Source organism: Littorina saxatilis, linkage group LG6 (genome assembly GCF_037325665.1).
Source record: "Littorina saxatilis isolate snail1 linkage group LG6, US_GU_Lsax_2.0, whole genome shotgun sequence".
Taxonomy (NCBI): domain Eukaryota; kingdom Metazoa; phylum Mollusca; class Gastropoda; order Littorinimorpha; family Littorinidae; genus Littorina; species Littorina saxatilis.
Genome location: NC_090250.1, coordinates 30266804 through 30289023, shown reverse-complemented (window position 1 = coordinate 30289023; position 22220 = coordinate 30266804). Strand labels below are relative to the sequence as shown.

Genomic DNA, 22220 nt, shown 5'->3' with positions numbered 1-22220 from the left:
ATGGCCAATTATTGAAAGTATATAATTTATTTCAATTCTGACAAGACTTCAGTGACATTCAATACCTGTAGCAATTGGCAAATAATGCCTTCAGCTGGTCCATATATAGAGACATTTAGTTGACATCATGTCATTCTGGCAAGTCCTAATAGTTATACTCAGGTGAGTCTTCTGCAGATGCAGTTCATAGTCAAGAGTTGGGCTATTCTGAGTGCTGCAATTCTCCATAAAAGAAATGAATAAATTTAAGACTGCCAAATGTAATTTAGATTCACATCATACTTGGAAGTTAAGAGTATCGTTTCCAACCTTTTGGCTGTTCAGTATCTCAGTCTCTTTCATCTTCAGAGCATCCACCATAACACTGTGAAGTGACTGGTCAGCAGTGACCTTGAGTGTCAACAGGAAGTTCAGGGTTGTGTTCAGGCTGTCAATTGACTGACATATGTCCGGCAAGCTGTCCCGGAACTCGGAAGCAATCTGGCGCTGCACCCGCACACTGAGAGGAATCTGTTTGAATTGATATAGAACAATGTCTGTGAAAAAACAGGTTTTGTGGAACAATGGACAACTTAGACAGTAAAACCTGTCTCTAAAGGACACCCTTGGGGTATGGTAATGGTGTCTCTATTAGACAGGTGTCCTTTCTTCACAGGTGGAGGGGCCGGGGCAATATTTTACAAAGAGCACGTAAAATGTACAAGACACTTTTTGTCAATCCTGAAGTATGTATTTATTTTTCAACACAAAACACAAGGTAAAAACTTAAATTAAATATAAAATTTCTAAAGTAAATTTTCATTTGATTAATATACTTACCCCAATCACATATTGCATTTGACTACGTCTGAGATGCTAGGTACTGAAAACGCTTACCCATCTAACACAACAAGGGGAAGCAAACCCATCACCAAAAAGGCAAACGTAGCCATGGTAACGAGAGGGTATCCCGGGAGTTACCTCCCCTCTAGCATATACCACGTCACTTCCTACTACACACGTGGCAACTCATACGACTTGAAGAAAACTCAAACCATAAGCGGGGCAGGCGGGCGGGCCTACACTATGTGATTGAGGTAAGTATATTAATCAAATGAAAATTTACTTTAGAAATTTTATATTAAATTACATATTCTTACTCCCAATCACATATTGCAGATAACATCAACAAGGCGGTGGGAAAGAAAAAAATTCAACTCCCATTAGAAACCCTGCCAGAAACTGGCCCGCTGCCCAAAAAGGCATGAAGGGCCCAGTGGGAAAGAAAAATTCTAACTCCCTCTAACACCCGTACCAGGAACTGGCCCCCTGCCAACAAGCCAGAAAGGGGCCAGAGAAAATCCTGAAAGACAGCCAGGATGTCGCTTAGACCAAACTTGCTAGAGACACCTTCAGAAAGCTGTGCCCAACCCTTCCTCCCCGGACCGTAAAGAAGGCGGCCCAGGGAGGAAGAAGAGCCCTGGATTACATGAACCCGAGCCAAGAGGAGGGGAAGACAATCTGACCCCCCCCTTTCTTGTTGGAAGGCTATGCCAAAGCCCGACAACAACTGAGCGATATAGGTCAGCTCCAGAGAAGAGCTACCAAACTCCGCGCAAAAAGAAAGAGAAAGACCTGAGTACAAAGTACCAGAGTCCGACCCGATGGTAAACAAACTCAAAAAGAGCATAAGCGTTCCGAAAGTTCCAAGAACGTGAAGAAACGCTCACCCCCCCCCCCCCCCCCCTTAGCACACTGTCTGCTACACAGAGATATAGAATAGAGCCACCAAGCGCTGTGCTGGCAGGGGAAACGATTGCAGCTACCGGGCCGCCATTTCGCTGTGCCCATCCCACAGCCTGACCAGTGTACATTTCAGTGGGAATGTGGCACACTGGGCTTCTTATCTCCGTCGGTTGATTAGAATCAGCTGGCATAATGTTATTGAGTAATGAAGAAACTATTCAGAAAATAATATGATCTGCTAGTGGCGGTACCTGGTGGATGGAAGGGGGAGAATGGTATTTCTTACCGCATACTAAATACGTTACACTGATCGAAAGAGAGAAAAAAACGGGCGCACAGTCACACACACGAACGAACGAACGAACACACACACACACACACACACACACACACACACACACACACACACACACACACACACACACACACACCTGAGACAGAGACTGTCAGACAGATTGAGACAAAAAGGTTATACGAAACCAAGAACATTAATTTTATAACAATTGAAAAAATGATGCAAAACCAGTTAGTGTCACAAGAGAAGCCAATCAGACGAAGCAAACATCAAGATGACAAAGTTAAACAAATTTGTAGATGTTATTCATAAACCTCTCTCTCTCTCTCTCTCTCTCTCTCTCTCTCTCTCTCTCTCTCTCTCTCTCTCTTTCTCTCGCATGTCTCTCTCTCTCTCTCGCATGATGTCTCTCTCTCTCTCTCTCTCTCTCTCTCTCTCTCTGTCTCTCTTTCTGTCTCTCTCTCTCTCTCTCTCTCTCTCTCTCGCATGATGTTGAAAAAGTGTAAGCTGCACTATACGTAGAGGTTACATGCCGAGTCTCAGTGATTATTAAAAATAATGGTCGAAGTTAGCGGATCATGAAAAATGCGAGCTTCAGCGAGCTTTTTCATGACCGCGAACTGAGACCATTATTTTTAATAATCACTGAGACGAGGTGTGTAACCTCTTTATTCCCCCTTTCTTCAGTTATTCCAAAAAAACAGGAGTTTTTGTGCGAAAGTTTGATCGAATCCGAATCACTCAACCAGTCAACCTGCGCAGGCGATCGATTAATGCGCGGTTGTATAGTTCCGTGCAAATCATTCCATTCTGTTAACACTTCTTTTCAGTTTCCCTGTTTTGGACTAAAATCAAGTACACAGATATGCTGTTATTCTGCTGTGGCGGTAAAGGCAGATATTGTGTGTTCTGTTTATGTTTTAGTATCGCTTAGTAAATGTTCTTTCGTCAAATGGGACTAGCAGACGAACTTTTGCACCCGTGTTCCAACGTTAATTACTGTATGAAGTTCAGTTTTCTGGGGAAAATAGTGTATGAAACCGCTTTATGTTGTTTAAATTGATGAGATGTGTGCATTTGGTTGCGTGTGATCTGTTTATAAAATGAAATATTGTTGAAAACTGACCGTCGGATTGCAGTCAGTGTTGTCGAAGAAACTGCGTTAAAAGAAGGGGAACTACTCTTGTCGCCAGAGTATGAGTTACTTGCCTTGGGAATTTGCTTGTGATGAACCGTTGTGCACGGCAGATCTAGATTCAGAAAACAACCGAACTCATGGATTTTATATGGAGATTCATGTGTTCAGGCCTGTAGTTGTTAATTTAAATGCGGTATGTTTGTATTGTTTGCTCCAGAGATGTATACTTCGTACGTATAGAGCGTTCGGAACTTTTCAGTCGCAAAAGTAGTACCGAAACAGAACAGCTTCTCAACCCATTGCACTATCGAGGATTCAGGCTGTTGCTGGCTCGTTATTTGTTTGGTTGCTGGGTCATTATCGAATAATAACTAGCTCTACAAGTTTACAGTGGTAAAGAAGCAGAGGGGGGAATAACACTTAATTCACATCAATTAACTCGCAATTGACCTCAATGCAATGCATTTTGTGTACATATATGCATAATGTGTTTTCACTTAAGTTATCTGTTAAAATGTAGAATTTTAGTTTTTGTATTTTCTATTTTTTTTATCTTGTATTTTTATTTCATTTTTTGTAGTTAGTCTCTCTTTATTCATCTTTCGGATGAGAAAAACCGAGGTCCCTTCGTGTACACTACATTGGGGTGTGCACGTTAACGATCCCACGATTGACAAAAGGGTCCAGGAAAGGGTCTTTCCTGGCAAAATTGTATAGGCATAGATAAAAATGTCCACCAAAATACCCGTGTGACTTGGAATAATAGGCCGTGAAAAGTAGGATATGCGCCGAAATGGCTGCGATCTGCTGGCCGATGTGAATGCGTGATGTATTGTGTAAAAAAAGTCCATCTCACACGGCATAAATAAATCCCTGCGCCTTGAAAATGTGCGCGATATAAATTGCATAAAATAAAAATAAAAAAATAAAAAAATAAATCCCTGCGCTTAGAACTGTACCCACGGAATACGCGCGATATAAGCCTCATATTGATTGATTGATTGATTGATCTTTAGGGCGAGGGCTGGATGTACAAAAGCAGACTACTGCTTAATCTACTACCCTCGTTAAATAAAGAATTGTCATTGTCTCTCTCTCTCTCTCTCTCTCTCTCTCTCTCTCTCTCTCTCTCTCTCTCTCTCTTTCGCCCCCACCCTTCTCCACCTCTCTGTCTGTCTGTCTGTCTGTCTGTCTGTCTGTCTGTCTGTCTGTCTGTCTGTCTGTCTGTCTGTCTGTCTCTTCTAGCTTGCTCTCTCTCTCTCTCTCTCTCTCTCTCTCTCTCTCTCTCTCTCTCTCTCTCTCTCTCTCTGTAAATGAAACAAATCTTTGCCGTAATAAGAAATGCAATAGTGACATCAAAGCTAAATTTGTCAATTTAAGTCAGTATACACGAGTGACACAAAAACGATACAGCCATTTGAGGGTGGGGGTGTCTTTAAAAGGGGGTTTCCATTGTAAAAGAAACAGCAATTTGATAAATGATACATTTGTTTTCGAACCAAACAAGTCGGCTGAAATCATGTCAAAGCTAAATTCTTTAAATCCGAGCATTATACACAGAAGAGTACTCAAAAGAAGAATGTACAACAAGCTTATTAAAATCAGTGAAACATGTCAGTGTCAGTATCAGTCAAACAAACCTGACATCTTTCAGCCAAAATCTTTAATACATGATTAAGTACAAACACATGAGTGAACTTATTTATGAACGATACATCAATCTCATCATTAAAACATGAGTATTTCAAACGAATCTGAATTGTTGAAGTCGATTGTCCTCCATACAATAAATATACAATATAATTGAAAGTAAAACTAAAGAAAAAGCAGTGCAGGCAAAATGGTCCCACTGAAAACCGACTGAGAGAGAGAAGAGAGAGAGAGAGAGAGAGAGAGAGAGAGAGAGAGAGAGAGAGAGAGAGAGAGAGAGAGAGAGAGAGAGAGGGAGAGGGAGAGAAAGAGGAGAGAGAGAGGGGAAGAGAGAGAGAGGGAGAGAGAGAAAGAGAGGGTGAGGGAGAGAGAGGGGAAGAGAAAAAGAGAGAATAAGAGAGAGAGAGACAGAGAGAGAGAGAGAGAGAGAGAGAGAGAGAGAGAGAGAGAGAGAGAGATGTCTTACTACAAAATCAACAGGTTAGTATTTTCAATAATAATAAAATTTAAAAAAGCAAAATTAAGCAGCATACAGACACACGCATCATTATTCTACAACTTTGCTTTTTTTATTAACATGATTATAAGGTTTAAACAAGGTGGTATTGAGATTGTAGCTCTCAAAAAACAAAGACCGGACAGAGCGAAACAGGGTGTGCCAGCGAAAGAATGGGCACACCGCGATGGCCGGCGCGCGGGTCTCGGTTACTGCACGTTTTGCGGCGCTTGGTGGCTCTATTCTATATCTCTGTGGTCTGCTACTCTGTGTTAGAGTACAACTAACCAAGAAACGATCAAGGTACGCTTAGGAAGTGACGCAAGAAAACAACAGGAAAAACCCTGACTGCGATCTTTTGACATCGTCACCCCTAACGCATGCTAAAGAAGGGTGCCGTAAACGGCAGACCTGCTGCTCTCAAAAGAGATGGTAACCCGAAATCCTCTACCCGTTCGTGCCAAAGCAGAAAGGGATAGTACGAGGAAGCCGATACTTGCAACAAGCATAAGCACCCGAAAGTGCGGGAGTCACAGAGGGCAAAAGCCTAGAGTGACCAGTAACCATGACAACAAATGGCCCCCAAGCCATAGAGCTCGCAGTTCAGTCCGCTTGTAGGTAATGGAAACCGAGTCAAGAACCCAAGGCCGAAAACACGACTGGTAAGCATACCAGACAAAGCGTGAAGCCGACCAGCCAAAAGACTCCCGAGACAAGGGGTCTCAGGAAAAGACTGGAAATTATATCCCAGATCAAATCAAGAGCCCTCCTGGGTTTGAGCGAAAGGCCCGAAAAAGCCTGTCCACGTCTGAAAGACTGAGGGACAAACACTGAGCCAACGGGCCAACACCATAAACATAGTAGCCTGTGATAGAAGGGTGACTGTAGCAAGAAACCCGACCGAACGGAAGTCGTACTGACTCACCTCAGAAAGAGGATGCAGAAAGCCTAGAAATCTGCCGACACAGGCGCCGGAAATGCCATAGCTACCTGCGAAATGCAGGAGACAATCGCACCGGTCAAGACTAAAAGCCATAATGTCCGTAGGACAGCCATAATTCCGAAGTACCCGCCGTACGCAGGTAAACGAAAGAAAATAGGAACATTAGCCAGCTCCCCCCTTCCAGAAGGAGAGGACTGGCCAAAACTGAGAGAGAAGGTAAGCCACAAAGGATGACTCCTCCGACCTACGTTGCCAAAGACAACGCCCCCTCAGAAAACTGAATGTAACCTCCGAGGACAACTCAAGAACAGCTTAAGTTAGGACGAAACACCAGAACAAGTCTGATCGCCGAGACAGGCAGAGTCGGACCCAGCGACAGACAATAATGACCACAAAGGTCAATCGTTGTTCTAAAACCCTGACGTAACTAAGACGCCGGTAAGAGAACCACCTCTCCGGCCAGCCGGAAGTGCGACAGAAGCAGCAGCCCGTGGCTGAAACAACTGTTCGCCGCCTGAGGGCGGGCACCCGTAACCCCGAAGGGCAGAGAAGCGAGGATCAAGCACCTGATCTCCGCTCACACTGCTACGGAAAACCCCAAAAGATGTCTCTTCTCTAGCCACCAACTGAAGTCAGAGTGGCCGAGCGAAAGAAAATGCCGAAGTCACATCCACCAGAGGCAGAAAAAGTACACGGAATAACCGGAAAACCGGAAGCGCGCGTACCGGAACATCGTATTAGCTGATACCCTGACTGACAGCGAGTCAGAAACAGCCAAATGACGTCCAAGACAACGGGACGGAATAGACAGAAGCCCCTCCCACCGGAAAGGTGACGAGACAACTACCCCGGCCGAGGAGCTGGACCGCCCGAAAGCGGCAGCCGTTCCTTTCTCCCAGAAAGCAACCGGAAAGAAGAGGAACAGTATATCCAGCCACAGCCAGAAATGCAAACCGACCAAGACGCAGCATGCAAAATATAAGGCTGCTGAGACTGAGGCCGGAAGCTGAAAAGCCCGGAAGCCAGTCTCCGGTCAACCCCAGCACAGCCACAGAGTGACCATGTGGTGAGAGACTTAATATTCCCAAAAGGAGGGTACCGGGAAGTAACGTCCGCCACGGCTGCAAGAATAGCCTTGAGCCTTGCCGGAAATCCCGACCATGTCCCTTCGCTGACCACCAACTGAACCTCAGAGTGGACTAAAAAGGACAAAGGCCGAAGCCATAAACCCAGCGGTGGGAGGAAGAACGGAATACCCGGAAACCGGAAACCGTAACCCAGAAAAGGACCTCACTCATCCCTTGACCATGAGGAAAAGGGTAAGTAGACCACCCCTCCGACCGCAGGCCCGGGCGAGAGGCCGTGCAACGCCCTCCGGGCGAAGCACTGACTGCCCTGACCAAAGCACAGAGTGCTGAAAGCCGGCTGCTATTGTTCCCTCTCTGACGTCCCACCGGAAGTGACAGAAAGAGGAACAGCATACCCGACCGAAGCCGGAAACGCCGCCGCCGAAACCACAGAAAGCGGAAACGAAGGCTGCGTAGGCTGAGGCAGGCAGCCATAAAGCCAGGAGGCCAGTCTGCGGCCCATCCTACCACCAACGACGGGGCGTACAAGTGAAGGAGGGCCTATTGCCAGACACTGTTGCCTTCTCCCTGCCATCCAAAGGAATTGCCAAAAAGAAGAACAGCAAACCCGGCCGAAGCCGGCTAGCAGCTGACGTAACCGTCACAACGGAAACGAAGACTGCAGAGGCTGAGGCCAACGCCAGAAAGCCTGAAGGCCAGTGTGTGGTCCACCCAAAACCGAGCTTCAAAGCGAACCTGTTTAGGTGGACCTACGCTTTCAGTCAAAACCGAAAAGGCAGCCGCCGAGACCGCCACCGCGGAAACGAAGACTGCATAGACTGAGGCCGGAAGCCATAAAGCCCGAAGGCCAGTCTGCGATCCCCCGTACCCCGCCGCTACAGCGTACGTGTGTAGGTGGACCTATACTTCCGGCCGAAACCGGAACCGTTTATCCCGGCCGAAACCGGGAATGGCCGCCGCTGCCAGTCAACAAAGTCCGAACCTGCAAGAGGAGTTCTTGTCAACTGGCCGCAAACCACCCGAAAACGCAGACGCCGAAACCGCCACCGCGGAAACAAAGACTGCAAAGACTGAGGCTGGAAGCCATCGTGCCCGGAGGCCAGTCTACGGTCCCGCCATACACGGCAGCTGCAGCGTACGTGTGTAGGTGGACCTATAATTCCGGCCGAAACCGAAAACGCAGCCGCCGGAACCACAAGAGCGGAAACGACGACGGCATAGACTGAGGCCGGAAGCCAAAAAGGCCGGAGGCCAGTCTGTGGTCCATAAACTCACCGCAAACAGAGCGAGAAGTGAGAGAAGGACCTATACTTCCGGTCAAAACCGGAAAAAACGCAGCCGCCGAAACCGCCGATAGCGGAAACGAAGACTGCATAGACTGAGGCCGGAAGCCATAAAGCCCGGAGGCCAGTCTGTGATCCATACCCTCACCACACAAGCTGAGCGGGAAGTGAGAGGAGGACCTATACTTCTGGTCGAAACCGGAAAGACGCAGCCGCCGAAACCGCCGATAGCGGAAACGAGGACTGCATAGACTGAGGCCGGAAGCCATAAAGCCCGGAGGCCAGTCTGTGATCCATACCCTCACCACACAAGCTGAGCGGGAAGTGAGAGAAGGACCTGTGCTTCCGGCCGAAGCCGGAAATGCGGCGACCGTAAACGGAAGCTGCTGCTGAGCATCAAAGCCCCAGACTTTCTGGCTGGGACTGACGCTAGCATAAAGCACAGACTGGTTACCAACGTCCAAAGCCGAAACGGGAGGACGAGTCACCAGTAGAATGCAGAGAGTGACTCTGCCCAATTGACCTGTCTCCCGGCAGGGAGTGTCCCGACGCCTCACGAGGGCTGTGGGACCAGGTCAACTTACTTGAATGGCCTGCGAAGAAGGCGGAAACGGCAGAGGCAGGAAGCTGCACTCCAGAACCGGAAGCCACAGCTAGCAAAGCAAGGGACTGCACAACCCCAAAGGAGGAAGGCAGCGCAGAGCTGACGAAAAACGGAAGAGCGCTGCATCTCCCGCTGGCCAATGTATCGGATATCTGAAACAAGAGATATATAGCAAAGAGGACCAAGAGCCCCCTAATCCGGAGCCAACAAAGAAGAAGGCGGCGAAACAACGGCCGAGCTAGACGTACAGCAGTAGTCGAACTCGGAGGAGAAAAAGTCACCGAAAAAACAGTGTTGAGGGCTTCGTAAGAAGCCCCAACACCTAGCTAAGCAGAGGACGACTTGGGCTTGTTACATTACCCCTAACGTCGGCCTTAACCCCTTTCGCTCGTCTGAGTCAGCCATGCTGACTAACCAAAACGAACAAGGCAAGACAAAAATTTACTGAAAAAACGTACGTTCAAAACGGACAGAAAACTCAGTAAACAAACAAAACAAAGAACGTGCAACGAACACAACTACCGAGCTTGCAACTACATGAGAAGACAAGACCGGTACATGCCAAACAATAAACATCAGCAAAGCTAACGAAAATACAAATGGCGGCACGCAACAGCTACTGATAACACAAGTCCCACGGACGAACTATCAGTAACAACACAGAAAGGACGTTTGCAAACAACAAACCAAAACAAGAACGGCTCACCAACTGGAGCCCGCACAGGTGAAAGACAGGTAAAACGTGGCAGGCAGGTGAGAAGTCTCACCAAGATAGCCACTGTCAGCGAAAAATTCAGGACACCCTCTCTCTAGGACGCTGAAAGATCGTATGAGTTGCCACGTGTGTGGTAGGAAGTGACGTGGTATCCGCTAGAGGGGAGGTAACTCCCGGGATACCCTCTCGTTACCATGGCTACGTTTGCCTTTTTGGTGATGGGTTTGCTTCCCCTTGTTGTGTTAGATGGGTAAGCGTTTTCAGTACCTAGCATCTCAGACGTAGTCAAATGCACTATGTGATTGGGGTAAGAATATGTAATTTAATTACCAGATCATTGTACAAGGCACAGATTGAGGTGGTGACAGGAATTAAAAAAAAGATTAAATTAAATTGAATTGAATAGTGTTCATCAATAGTGTCCACTGACGGGCAGATTCTTCGATCTTGCAGTACAAAACCACTCCCATACCACGTTGTTCAGGTCTTCATATTGCGTTTTCCAACGTTTCACAGTTTTTTGGTCGCTTCGTGCCCCTGACTCCCACTCCTTCATCACGTCTTCTTTTTCCAATTTGATCCTCGCGATCTGTGTTTTACCACATCCCACGTCCCATCTCCTTCGCCACATCTCGGCATGATTGGCCGCTATCTAGTTTTTTCAAGGCAGCGACACGCTGCTCTAAAGTCAACGCTTTTCTTTTTCCTGCTGGAGATTTCATTTTCAAACACAGTACTGTTGCTTTTGGTTGTGACTGTATCCACAATGCGGAAAAGCGAAAGTGAGCAAAGCGAAAGTGAGTGAGCGAAAGTGAGTCTCCATCTAAACAAGCCACTGATTGGTCAGAAAAGAGACAGGACAACCAATCAACAACCATTTGTGCTACGGCTGCCGAGCACTGACCTGAATAACAGTCGAGTTTTCGAAGTTGTGTTTTCATGTACGTAGTGTCCGTTTGTGACAGTGTTTACACTTCCTACGGTCAGAAAAATCGTGTCCGCGTCCGTAAGTGGCAGGTGTCCGTTTGTTAAAGGTTAGTTATTGTTGAAATCGTGTTCGTTCCATGATAAACTGTCCGTATGTAGCAGGTGGCCGTTACAACAAGAGTCCGCTAGACTCAGGTTTTACTGTATAACAAATTAATACCGCAAACAAATTGATGTGATTATTTCATACATATGTGACAGGGAGACTACCGTCGCCCTTCACAGCAGCTAGGCTCTGCAGAGAATGGCCTTTGAGTGCGAGCTATTTATAGCTCGCCGGCTAGACACTTGTGAATTGTAGAGTTCTGTTTGTGATAGGGTCTGGCGGCTGCTGTTTCCTTGAATGTTATTGGTTTCCTGAGCGTAGCCATAACAGTATTTATAGGGCTAAGAAATTAGCTCTAAACATTCTCAGTCCTGTTTGATTGGAATTCGCCTCCAAAGGTGATTGTTGTGTTTCGGCACTCGGTTACACATACAACAGTTACCTGATCAATTTTGTCTCTCAGCCTGTTGACAAGTCTTGCGTTGGTTGTGTCTGCACAGTACACCATAGTCTCCATCTGCAACGTAAAGAGAAAGTTCATGAGCAAACAAGAAGAGCAAACGCTCGATCGAGTCACTTTCGCAGTTCTGAATATTATATGAGGCATCAGATGGACAGGAAGAAATTGCTATTCACAACACAATGAGTCACGTTCACATAAAATTTGAGCCCGGTCACTTTTATAGTTTCCGAGAAAAGCCCAACGTTAAGTTGTGTGTTGCCGAACAGAAAAGGCTAGTTATCTCCCTTGTTTTTCTGATAACGTTCGTAAAAGGCTACAGATGTAAATACTTTGATGTAAAGAATAATCCTACAAAGTTTCAATCACATCCGATGAACTTTGTCAAAGATATAAAATGTCTAATTTTTCCTTTGACGCTGACCTGTGACCTTGAAAAAGGTCAAAGGTCAACGAAACCATCGTTAAAGTGTAGAGGTCATTGGAGGTCACGACTAAACAAAATATGAGCCCGATCGCTTTGATAGTTTCCGAGAAAAGTCCAACGTTAAGGTGGTGTCTACGGACGGCCGGCCGGACAGACTAACACTGACCGATTACATAGAGTCACTTTTTCTCAAGTGACTCAATAAAACCAAATTGTTATGAACAATATCATTGTACCAGCTAAACAAAAACTTTCAGATTCCTTAGTGACACGCCTTCACAATAGACGATTTTCGGAAATAACTCATTTCATTTGTATGGGTTGTGAAAGAGTGAAAAGCCTTGCCTTTTCTGGGAAAAATACATTCGCTCGTGCTCCCGTCCACGTGTTTCAGACACACCCCTCGCTATAGTGATTGGCCCCTTCAATGTTTGTCCTAGCAAATGCAAGGGTATTCACTCTTTCACAACTCATACAAACCTGACAATTATTTTTGGAATTTGTCTATTGCGTACAACTCATGTCAAAGGAAAACACCGTCAAATGGTGCAAGCCCACCCGTTTGGTCAATCGGCATTGTAAGATCACAGTCACAGCCTGGCGCAATCTCACACAAGAGTTTAGTCTTCAAGCACAATTAACAGCATCTGGGTCAACTCACATCAATTGATCCATCGTCATTCCTGTGGACCCTTGACTTGCTGAGGAGCAACGTGTTCCTGAGCTGCATCTCAAAGCCCTGGAAGTCATAGTCCAGTCGGGTGGCAGTGCCGCTGTTGCCATGACCAAGGTGAAGGCTGTAGTTGCAGTGAGCAAGCACCAGGGGGAGTAAGTCTGCTTCAGAGGAATAGCCCACCAGGTGGTGCCGGCCCGTGATCATGTGCACTGGCACTTCCGGCAGCTGCTCAAATCTGTAGGATGGAAGGATAACAGCGCTCTTTCACTTCCAAACAACTTGTGGTTATACAGTGGTACCTGCCACAAAATGACACCTTTCAGCCCAGCCAAAAGTGTTCCTACTTTCTAGGTGTCCTTTCGTGACAGGTATGTCTCGGTCAAGCTTGAAGACAATGGGACAACAAAAGGTGTCCTGCACTTTGAGGTGTCTTGCCATCTAAGAGGGCCTGACATCACAGGTACAACTATACTATCGTGAATATCAAGATGATGCTCTACACAATATGAAGGGGTTAAGCTTGTATTAGTTAACAATAAGCCATAATTAAATCATAACACTGTATTGTCATTTTTAAAATCAATAAGCCAACCCTATATACTGAGCTACACTAATGTCATGGGTCACTTGACCAATCTGAATTCATTTATGTTTTGTCTGTTCAACTTTTGATGCATCAACAACCAATGACTGACACTTGACTTAATTCAGCCTACATGCTCTATAAAAGATCAAACACTTCCCATTGTTGACTTAATCTCTCTCTTTTGTGAAAAGCAATGAACCAGAAGAGCATAATCCTTACAGACAGACCAGCTCGTAAGGATTCTGTGGTACAGATCAGCAGCAACTCACGTGTGCCTGGTGTGAGCAGAGTATCTCTGCATGAAGTGGTTGTGCTGCACCAGCAGGTAGTGAGTCAAGAGGTAGGCGCAGCGCCCTGGTCCCTCAGTGTCTGGCAGCAGCATGCCCACAGGGCTGTTCTCACTGACACTGACCATGTGGTACTCCTCAGGTAGCTGCATCAGGGTCCCCTCTGCTGTCATGCAGCCTGCAAACAGATCCACAAAACTGTCATCATCTCTTAATTCTTCTTCTTCTTCGTTCATGGGCTAAAACTCCCACGTTCACGCATATTTTTGCATGATTTGGTTTTTACGTGTATGCCTGTTTTTACCCCGCTATTCAGGCAGCCATACGCTGCTTTCGGAGAATTGACATCATCTCTCACAACGGCCCTCTGCTGTTCACAGGCTTGTTTGCGACCCCGACACTGCCCTCACAACCGTGGCAAACTGCTTTGACTGCTTATTGTTAGGTTTTGTATAGTCAAAAACTAAACAATCCATTAACTAACCATTCTTGTTCTTTTATTCTGAATTTTGGAACGTTAGTAGTCTATCTGCTTTTGTATATTTGACTGCTAAGTAACTAAAAACAATTGTTGACCTTGACGGGGTCAAGAAGCCGCCCTTGGTAATATGGGGGTGGGACACGGAGACAGACAGAGGGAGGGAGATTTGTTTTTTAAATGAATAAATTATTTTTAAAAAAATAATAAAGTAAATAAATACATTTTGGAAAGAATTAATTAAAAAAAATTAAATGAATAAATGAATAAATAATTTTTTTAAAAATTGACCGAGCTCTTTACACGTGGTGACATGGTAGACAAACAAACACCTGAAACCCGGACAAACAGGCAGAGCAAATCCAGTAAGCACCCTTTACAAGGCGGCTTAATAATCCAACGCATGTTCGCATGCTGTCAGTGATAGAACGAGACCCGAAGGGAAGTAACTCATTACCGCCTCTTTCCAAAGTAAATGACGTACACACTTTTGCGTCACTTAACCTTCACAGTACCAATGATATTACTCATGAACGGCCCATACTTTCTAAAGAAATATTCAACATAAAAAGTATCCTTCTACACAACCCACGCCATCCAAATAGAAATAAACAAAGTAAAATGCCTTCTTTAATTCAAAAGTGGGTTATCCACAACCCACCACATATAGACTGTGTAGTTCAAATGACGTCACTATGTATTTGTTTATTTACGGAATAATTCTTCAAAAATCGGTCGTTATGAAGGATCTATGGTGTTTGAGATTTACATGAAGTCTCGATCAAAAATCCATGTCCCATACCATATTACCAAGGGTGGGCTTCTTGACCCCATTAAGGTCAACACTTGTTTTTTTCCGGAGTTCCAATCCAACGCATGCTGTCAGTGATAGAACGAGACTAGAAGGGAAGTAACTCGGAGTTCGGGGTGCGGGAATTCCCGCAAACGTATTAAGTCTGTCAGTGGGTTTCATCCCCTGGCTCGGTTTGTAAAAGCGTTAAAAGCTAATATCTTCCGTTTGACTACCGTTAGGAATGTAATTTTTTGCATACACCCGTCTAACGAAATTTGAGCTTAATTGACGCAGAGATACAAGTCTTACCCGACAAACACCGACCGACCGCCCACCCGCCTCAAACAAACAAACAAACAAACAAACAGAGCAAATCCAGTAAGCCCCATTATACTAATGGCGGCTTAATAAAAGCTTCAAACAGAAAATGCTGATCACTCAATCCATACATGTGTTTTCTGTTCACTTTCTGGGTGGAGGCATGCAGCTTGACATTCTGATAATCATCGTTCCACGGCTATCGCCAGTTATCTCTCTGACCGGACGCTAAATTCCTACGCGAATCTATCAAAACAAGAATACAGAGTGATCTCCCATATGTTTTTCGCGAGCAGTGTTCGCAAGATGAAAATGATTGCAGATTGGCCGACTTCGACAGTGATCTCCATTCTGTTCTTCACAGTTATGATAAAGACATCGTTCTAAGGTCAAAACAAGTCGAAATTTTGGGACTGCTGCTGGAAGGAGACCGTAATATATGGTTGCATCACTGTCAACTGGTTACAGAAAAAAATCATCTGCTCCAGCGAGCGCCGAAACCAAACGGTTGATTATCACATGACACTTTTGCCATATTTAGAGTTGTTTGCACAGTAAATACAGCCGCGAAAAATAGCTCACTTGAAACTGTCAATTCCTTTGTACTTTAAAAATGACACAACACCATGAAAAATCATTATCGACGATCGCGAATCTGCTTATATCCATAACACATTACGAAAAGATCTAAATATGTAAAAAATTCGATTTCCTCGCCAGACAAGGAAAACAAAGGTCAGGGATAGAATGAGACCCGAAGGGAAGTAACTCATTTTTGACCTGAGTTCAGGATGGCAGCTTGAAGCATAATTAAACTGTCCCTAAAATCTAAAAGTCAGGACACGTTTCACATTCTCTACATTTACTGATTCATGAGTGGTGCTGTCACTTCAACTGGGTTGAAATAGATCTTAATTTTTTTTTTTAAATAGCAATGTTATTGCAATGGACAAAAAAAGTCCACAATATCAACATAAGGAAGACATAGTAATTATAAATTCCTGCATTTCTTCAACAACTCTAAGGATTGTAAATAAATGTGTGAAAAACATCAATGTCTCTTACGGTAACTGATGAGGAACTGCTTGACAATGTCCCATGCTTTGGAGAACACAGCAACAAGTTCCTGCAGTTCAGACCATTCTGGAATTTCAAAGACATTAAAGTATGTTAAACCTGACTGAACCAAGCAAATGCATACATGCATGCATACATACATAAACAAATAATTGGAGTGCTAACAGTATAGCCGTAGAACCAGGAACTAGAAGGGGGAGTTTACGTCCTCTCAGAAACTATTTCTATTTGGGACATGAGTTGGTGACTGGAGCTAAGGAGCTGGTAAAAGTGAGAAAAAAGGGGAGGATGACGGGGTGGCAGGAGTAGTGATGATAAAGTTTGTTAAAGGGATAAATTCTTCTTCTAGATAGTGTGATTTAATATGATTGGGTTTGGCACCCGTTGTCTCCAAGAGCATTGGGAATAGGATGTTAAAAGTATACGTTTATTTTCCAAAAGGTACTTTATAAAAAGTGATAAAATTTCAGAGCCACTTTATAAAATCAAAGGTTAAAACAGGTGATTCAGATTTGTACAGGGAGAGCTTAAAAGTAGATATATACAGCACGTAGGCCTTTTTTTCATTTCACTTGCAATTTAAGAAAGCTGTCTATGCCACAGTGACGCACCGAACACATTCGCTCACACAGATATGGGGTATATACACACATGGTACTGGCCTCTAAATAATGTTGCGTATAAAATAGTTTGTCATATATTGACGAGTAATTATATACATTTAAAGTAGTTTTGAGAATAAAATAGATTTTCGCCTAAGAAACGAACAAGAGTAGTTGGGGTATGGTGTGGAGGGTCAATTGGGGTGTGCGGTGCACAGCTACCGTCCCGCCGGGTGGAGCCCTGGCCCTTCGCTCCCGGCAGGGGGTGCCGGCGGGCGCGCGCACACCCAATAGTAGTATGGAAAGCCGTTTGGCTCATAACCATTACACGCGTAATAAAAAATAAATACACGCGTAATAAATGATTAATACGCGTGTAATAAATGATTAATGCGCGTGTAATTTATCTTTTTTCTTATGCTATGGAATAGCATAATGATTAAATACACGTGTAATAACTATTTCATACGCGTGTAAGAAATGATTATTACGCGTGTATTAATTATTTCTTACACGCGCATGAAATATTTATTACGCGTGTATTAAATATTTTTTACACGCGCATGAAATGATTATTACGCGTGTATTAATTATTTCTTACACGCGCATAAAATATTTATTACGCGTGTATTAAATATTTCTTACACGCGCATGAAATATTTATTACGCGTGTATTTAATCATTTCGTACACGTGTATGACATTTTTATTCCACGTGCATTTAATCATTTCTTACACGCGTATAAACTATTTCCTGCATGTGTATTTAATCATTTCTTACACGTGCATGAAATATTTATTACACGCGTATTTAATCATTTCTTACACGCGCATGAAATAGTTATTACACGCGTATTTAATCATTTCTTACACGCGTAAAAAATGATTATTACACGCGCATTAATCATTTATTACACGCGTATTAATCATTTATTACGCGTGTATTTATTTTTTATTACGCGTGTAATGGTTATGAGCCAAACGGCTTTCCATAATAGTAGTTGGGGTATGGTGGGCGAGAGTTGAGGTGTGATAGGTGTGACGTCTCGAGACACGAACCCCCTTCCTTCTGGGGTGGGGGTGGAGTGGGGGAGGTGGGGTACAGGAACGCATACCCGCTGTACGCACAGGGAGGTGGGGGGATGGACCGGTTGAGAGCCTTTTTGTACGCGGCACTGTGTTTTTAGCCCGTCCGTTCTGTTAGGCTGGGGTGAAGGTCGGGGGCTGTGGATACGTCACACCAGTAGGAGCTATTTATGAACGTCGCCTGTGCTTCCGCCCCAGTGGCCACCAGCCAATGGGAGCGCTCCCTTGTGGGGCGCAGGCATTTGGATGGTATCGGGATCCGCCAAGAACGCACGCGAGCTCGGCGGCGCCGTTGACCAATGGCAGCCTTTGGCACAAAGGCCGAATGTTTCAATGTAAACATAACTGTTTTTAAAAGCAACAGGCCAAGTTGGAGTGATAGATCAGTTTCGCAAAGAACGATACATGATCTAGACCATGTTTGTCATCGGGGTTAAAGAATTGAGCTGGCGTTAGGTTAAACTTGTCCATGTAATCGTATAGTGTTGAAAGTCGTGTTTTGTTTGTATCACATTTTTCAAAAATGTGTTCCAGGGATATCTGGCTGCCGCAATCGCAGTTTTGTTTAAACACAGTGCAGTTTAGGCCTTTGGTGCGGGCCCTTCTTAGAATGCGTAACAACGCAGGGGGAAGTATGGGGAAGAAGCCACCTTGGATGAATTTCATGGGGTCCTTGTTATATTTACATTTAAGTTTGGTATACAAGAGTGAGTTTACAAAGCTGTAATATTCTGAAATGGAGAAGCCTATGTTAATTTCTGTATTGGTAGAAAGGGCTGCTTTTTTGGCTGCGGTGTCTGCTAGGTCGTTGCCTCTTAAGTTAGTATGAGAGGGTATCCAGATCAAGTCTAGGGCTGTGCCCTGTGAAATAACTTGGTGACATTGGAATAAAATCTCTTGTTGCATATTTGCTCTATTTTTGGTCCCATTTTCCAGGGCTTCTAGGGAGGATTTAGAATCAGTGCAGATTACGACGCCTGTGGGGGAGACAGGCATATCATTGATAAATGAGACTGCCATGAGAATAGCATACAGTTCTGCTGAGAAGATTGAGATGCCTTTGTTTAGTTTAAAACGCTTTTCAATTTTAAGTTCTGGGATTACAAAAGCACAGCCCACACTGCCGTCCGGCAGCTTCGAGCCGTCTGTATATATTTTTAAAAAGTGGCTGTAATCTCTGTTTAGTTTTTCTTTTGCCAGTGTGGCTAGGAACAGCAGATGGTCTTTCTTTTTTAAATTGTGTTTACTCTTAGAGGTAATGTTTGGGGGTTCCAATAACCACGGAGGGTATTTTGGGGCCTGGATAATTTCTATGTCTTTGATCTGCTCGTTTAGGTTGTTGAGTAGGTTTTCTGCATAATGCTTGATGGGAAGGGTTTTCCCGTGGAGTTTGGGGGTGTATAAATTTGTATAAGCTTTAGTTTTGTAGAAAATGGTTGGGTCGTTTATGGTCTGAGTTACACTGTTAGGGGCTCTTTGTTGTCTTATAAAATATTGGGTAGTTCGCAGTAGGCGTTCCTCATCGAGGGGGAGCCAACCCACTTCTCTGTAGGTGGCTTTTACAGAGGCCCAGCTTGGGATGTCTAGCGCTATTTTTAAGGCCTTTACTTCCGTAGTTTGCAGTTTTTTCAGTGTGCTTTTAGATGCGGCGAAGAAAGATTCTTGTCCGTATTCGAGACGCGAGCGGACAAGGGCTCTTACCACCATTGTTAGACTTTTTTGGCTGTTTGCCCCGTAGAACCAAAGAAAAATTATTCCATATCTAAGCATTATCATAAAGCAGGTGATTAAACTTAATTCTTTTTCACAATTACTTGTCTGTTGTCATTCTGTTTTAAGCTGACAGTGTACACAGAAATCGAAAATTGTTAAGTAAATTTTCATTTGATTAATATACTTACCCGAATCACATAAAAGCATTGACGCAGTCTGAAATGCTAAGGTCTGAAAAGGCTACCCGTCTTAAACAATTTTAAAGGGAAGCAACCCAACCACAAAAAGGTAAACATAGCAATGGTAATGACCATATACCCAGTGAGTTACCTCCCGTACCGGGGTATGTGACGTCACTTCCACTGCTACACCACGTGGAATCCTCATACGGCTTTAAAGAAACTAAAAAATCATAAGCGGGGTTGGCGGGAGGGAATACACTATGTGATTCGGGTAAGTATATTAATCAAATGAAAATTTACTTAAAAATTTTCGATTAAATTACATATTCTTACTCCGAATCACATAAAAGCAGATAGCTTCAACAAGGCGGTGGGAATGAAAAACCAAACACACTCTTAAAACCTTGCCAAAAAACTGGCCTGCTGCCAAAAGGTCAGGAAAGGGTCAAGTGAGAAAGAAAATCTAACTCACCCTAAACCCTAGCTAGGAACTGGCCCACTGCCAAAAAGGCAGGTAAGGACCTGAGACCCATCCTGATTGACAGCCGAGATGTCTCTCAGGCAAAAAGTTGCGAAAGACAACATCAGAGAGCCAGAAATCTGAGCCCAGCACTTCTTCCGATCTCCTGGACCAAACGACCCAGAAAGAGACCCCAGCCTTGGATTAACCCGAGCCGAGTAGGGGAAAAGACAAGCGCCCCCCCCCCCCTTTCTATTGGAAGGAAATGCCGCCCTAGAAACGATCCGTGCGTAAGGATGTCCACTCAGAACAGTGAAGGACAAACCTCACGGAGACCGTAAGACAATCATGCCAAAGTATGCAAACCTTGGGAAGGAGTGAAGCCCGAAAGGACTGTGAGATAAAAGTCAGCTCCAGAAAAGAGTGACCAATATCCAACCAAGATAGAGAGAGAGACACCTGCGTACAAGGTACCAGAGCCCACCTCGACAGGAAAATCCCAAAAAAGAGACGTTCGCCAGTAATCCTCTACCAGTCAATGCGAAAGCAGAGAGAGAGGTAATACGAGGAAGTAGATCGCGTCTGACTAACTCTGAAAGACTGAGAGTCAGACGCAGAGATCAACGGGCAAACGTCGTAGTCATAGTTGCCTGTGGTAGAAGGGTGACTGTAAAAGGAAACCCGACCCAACGGAAGTCGTCCTGATTCACCTCATGCTAGGACGAGGAAGAAGAGGAAGAGCCAAATCCGAAGTCACAGGAACCGAAAATGTCATAGTCGCCCACGCTAGACAGGAGGCTATAGCACAGGCTAAGGCTGAAAGCCCTGAAGCCCGAAGGACAACCATGTACCAAATTAAAGTACCAACAGTACACATGTAAACGTAAGAAACGTAAGTTTCGGCTGTCAAATAAGATGCTGGGCTAAAACCCCACAGCAAAGAAAAACCGGAACATTAGCTAACCCTCTGCCCAAAAGGAGAGGAGTAGCCAAAAACCTGAGAGAGGTGTTAAGCCACAAAGAATGCCTCCTCAAACATACATTGCCAAAGACAATGCCCCCTCAGGAAAATCTGAATGTTACTTCCGAGGCCAACTCAAGCGCACCTTAAGATTGGACGAAACACCAGAACGAGTCTGATCGCTAGAGAAAGACAGAGTCAGACTCGGCGAAAGACAAACCAGGACCAAGTCCAGAAGCTTGTGGCAAAAGTGAGAAAAACGGGGAAGCCTGAAGACAGGAGACCCCACTCAAACGGAAATCGTCCTATCTCATCTCCTGCTTAAGATGAGAATAAAGGAAGAAAGTCGAAGTCCGAAGCCACAAGAACAGGGAAAGCAACAACCATCACCGCCAACAGGTGGAATGGCTGTTGCACCAGCCGAGGCTAAAAAACCTGGATGCCCTAAGGTCAGCCGTTGTTCCAAAACTCAGACGTACCTATAAAGCGTCTGTGAAAGAAACCTCTCCGATAAAACCGAAAGTGCCACTGCAGCAGCCCGTGGCTGAACTACTGATACACTAACTGAGGACTGAAGCAGTATACCCGAAGAACAGCGCTAGATCCGACCAGAAGAGACCTCAGCGGGTGCTCGAGCTGATGGGCCTAGATCACTGTTAAAAGATCGGACTGACGCATAAGCAGTTATGCACACATAAGATCGATGGGAGTCGCCCGACCTCACCACTCCCACAAACTATTGGCTGTGTACAGAGACCATCCAATGAAAATTGCAAGGAGCAGACCCCCCCGCCATCGCCAAAGTGGAGGGCGGAGGAGGGGGGGTGTGATCGGGGGCATTTCCTTGTGGGGAGAGGCTTGCTGCTAGGGCTGCCCTTCTCCCTGCCCAAAAGTGATCTATTTCTCGACAATCGAGAATCAGGCAGAGACTGCCTATTGGCCGCCGGCTTAAATTGTCCAGAGGCCTGAGCATGCTTCCTCTGAGGAGGCTAGCTCTGCTTTAATCCTTGTAGAGAGAAGTCAGAGATCTGCTGATCTCTATTCAACTGAATCTACCTTTCTTTTCTGGTATAAACACCAAAGTTCGAAAAGTAGGTCCCTCTACCCCGAGCAAAGCCCAAGTGTCTCTCCTAACCTGCTCAGAG

The 22220-nt window shown here is 44.9% G+C and overlaps 1 protein-coding gene across 2 annotated transcripts in view; it reads right to left on the bottom strand.

Annotated features, from left to right (window-relative positions):
- LOC138968960 (E3 ubiquitin-protein ligase rnf213-alpha-like) overlaps positions 1–22220 on the bottom strand; it is a 123569-nt gene that overhangs the window by 4018 nt on the left and 97331 nt on the right. For both annotated transcript variants that reach the window (XM_070341641.1, XM_070341642.1), the window contains exons 74-78: positions 16061–16138; positions 13389–13584; positions 12519–12768; positions 11413–11487; positions 310–510 (exon numbers count right to left, since the gene is read on the bottom strand). In XM_070341641.1, coding sequence (XP_070197742.1) covers positions 310–510; positions 11413–11487; positions 12519–12768; positions 13389–13584; positions 16061–16138 — 800 coding nt within the window. The remainder of the gene's footprint in view (positions 1–309; positions 511–11412; positions 11488–12518; positions 12769–13388; positions 13585–16060; positions 16139–22220) is intronic.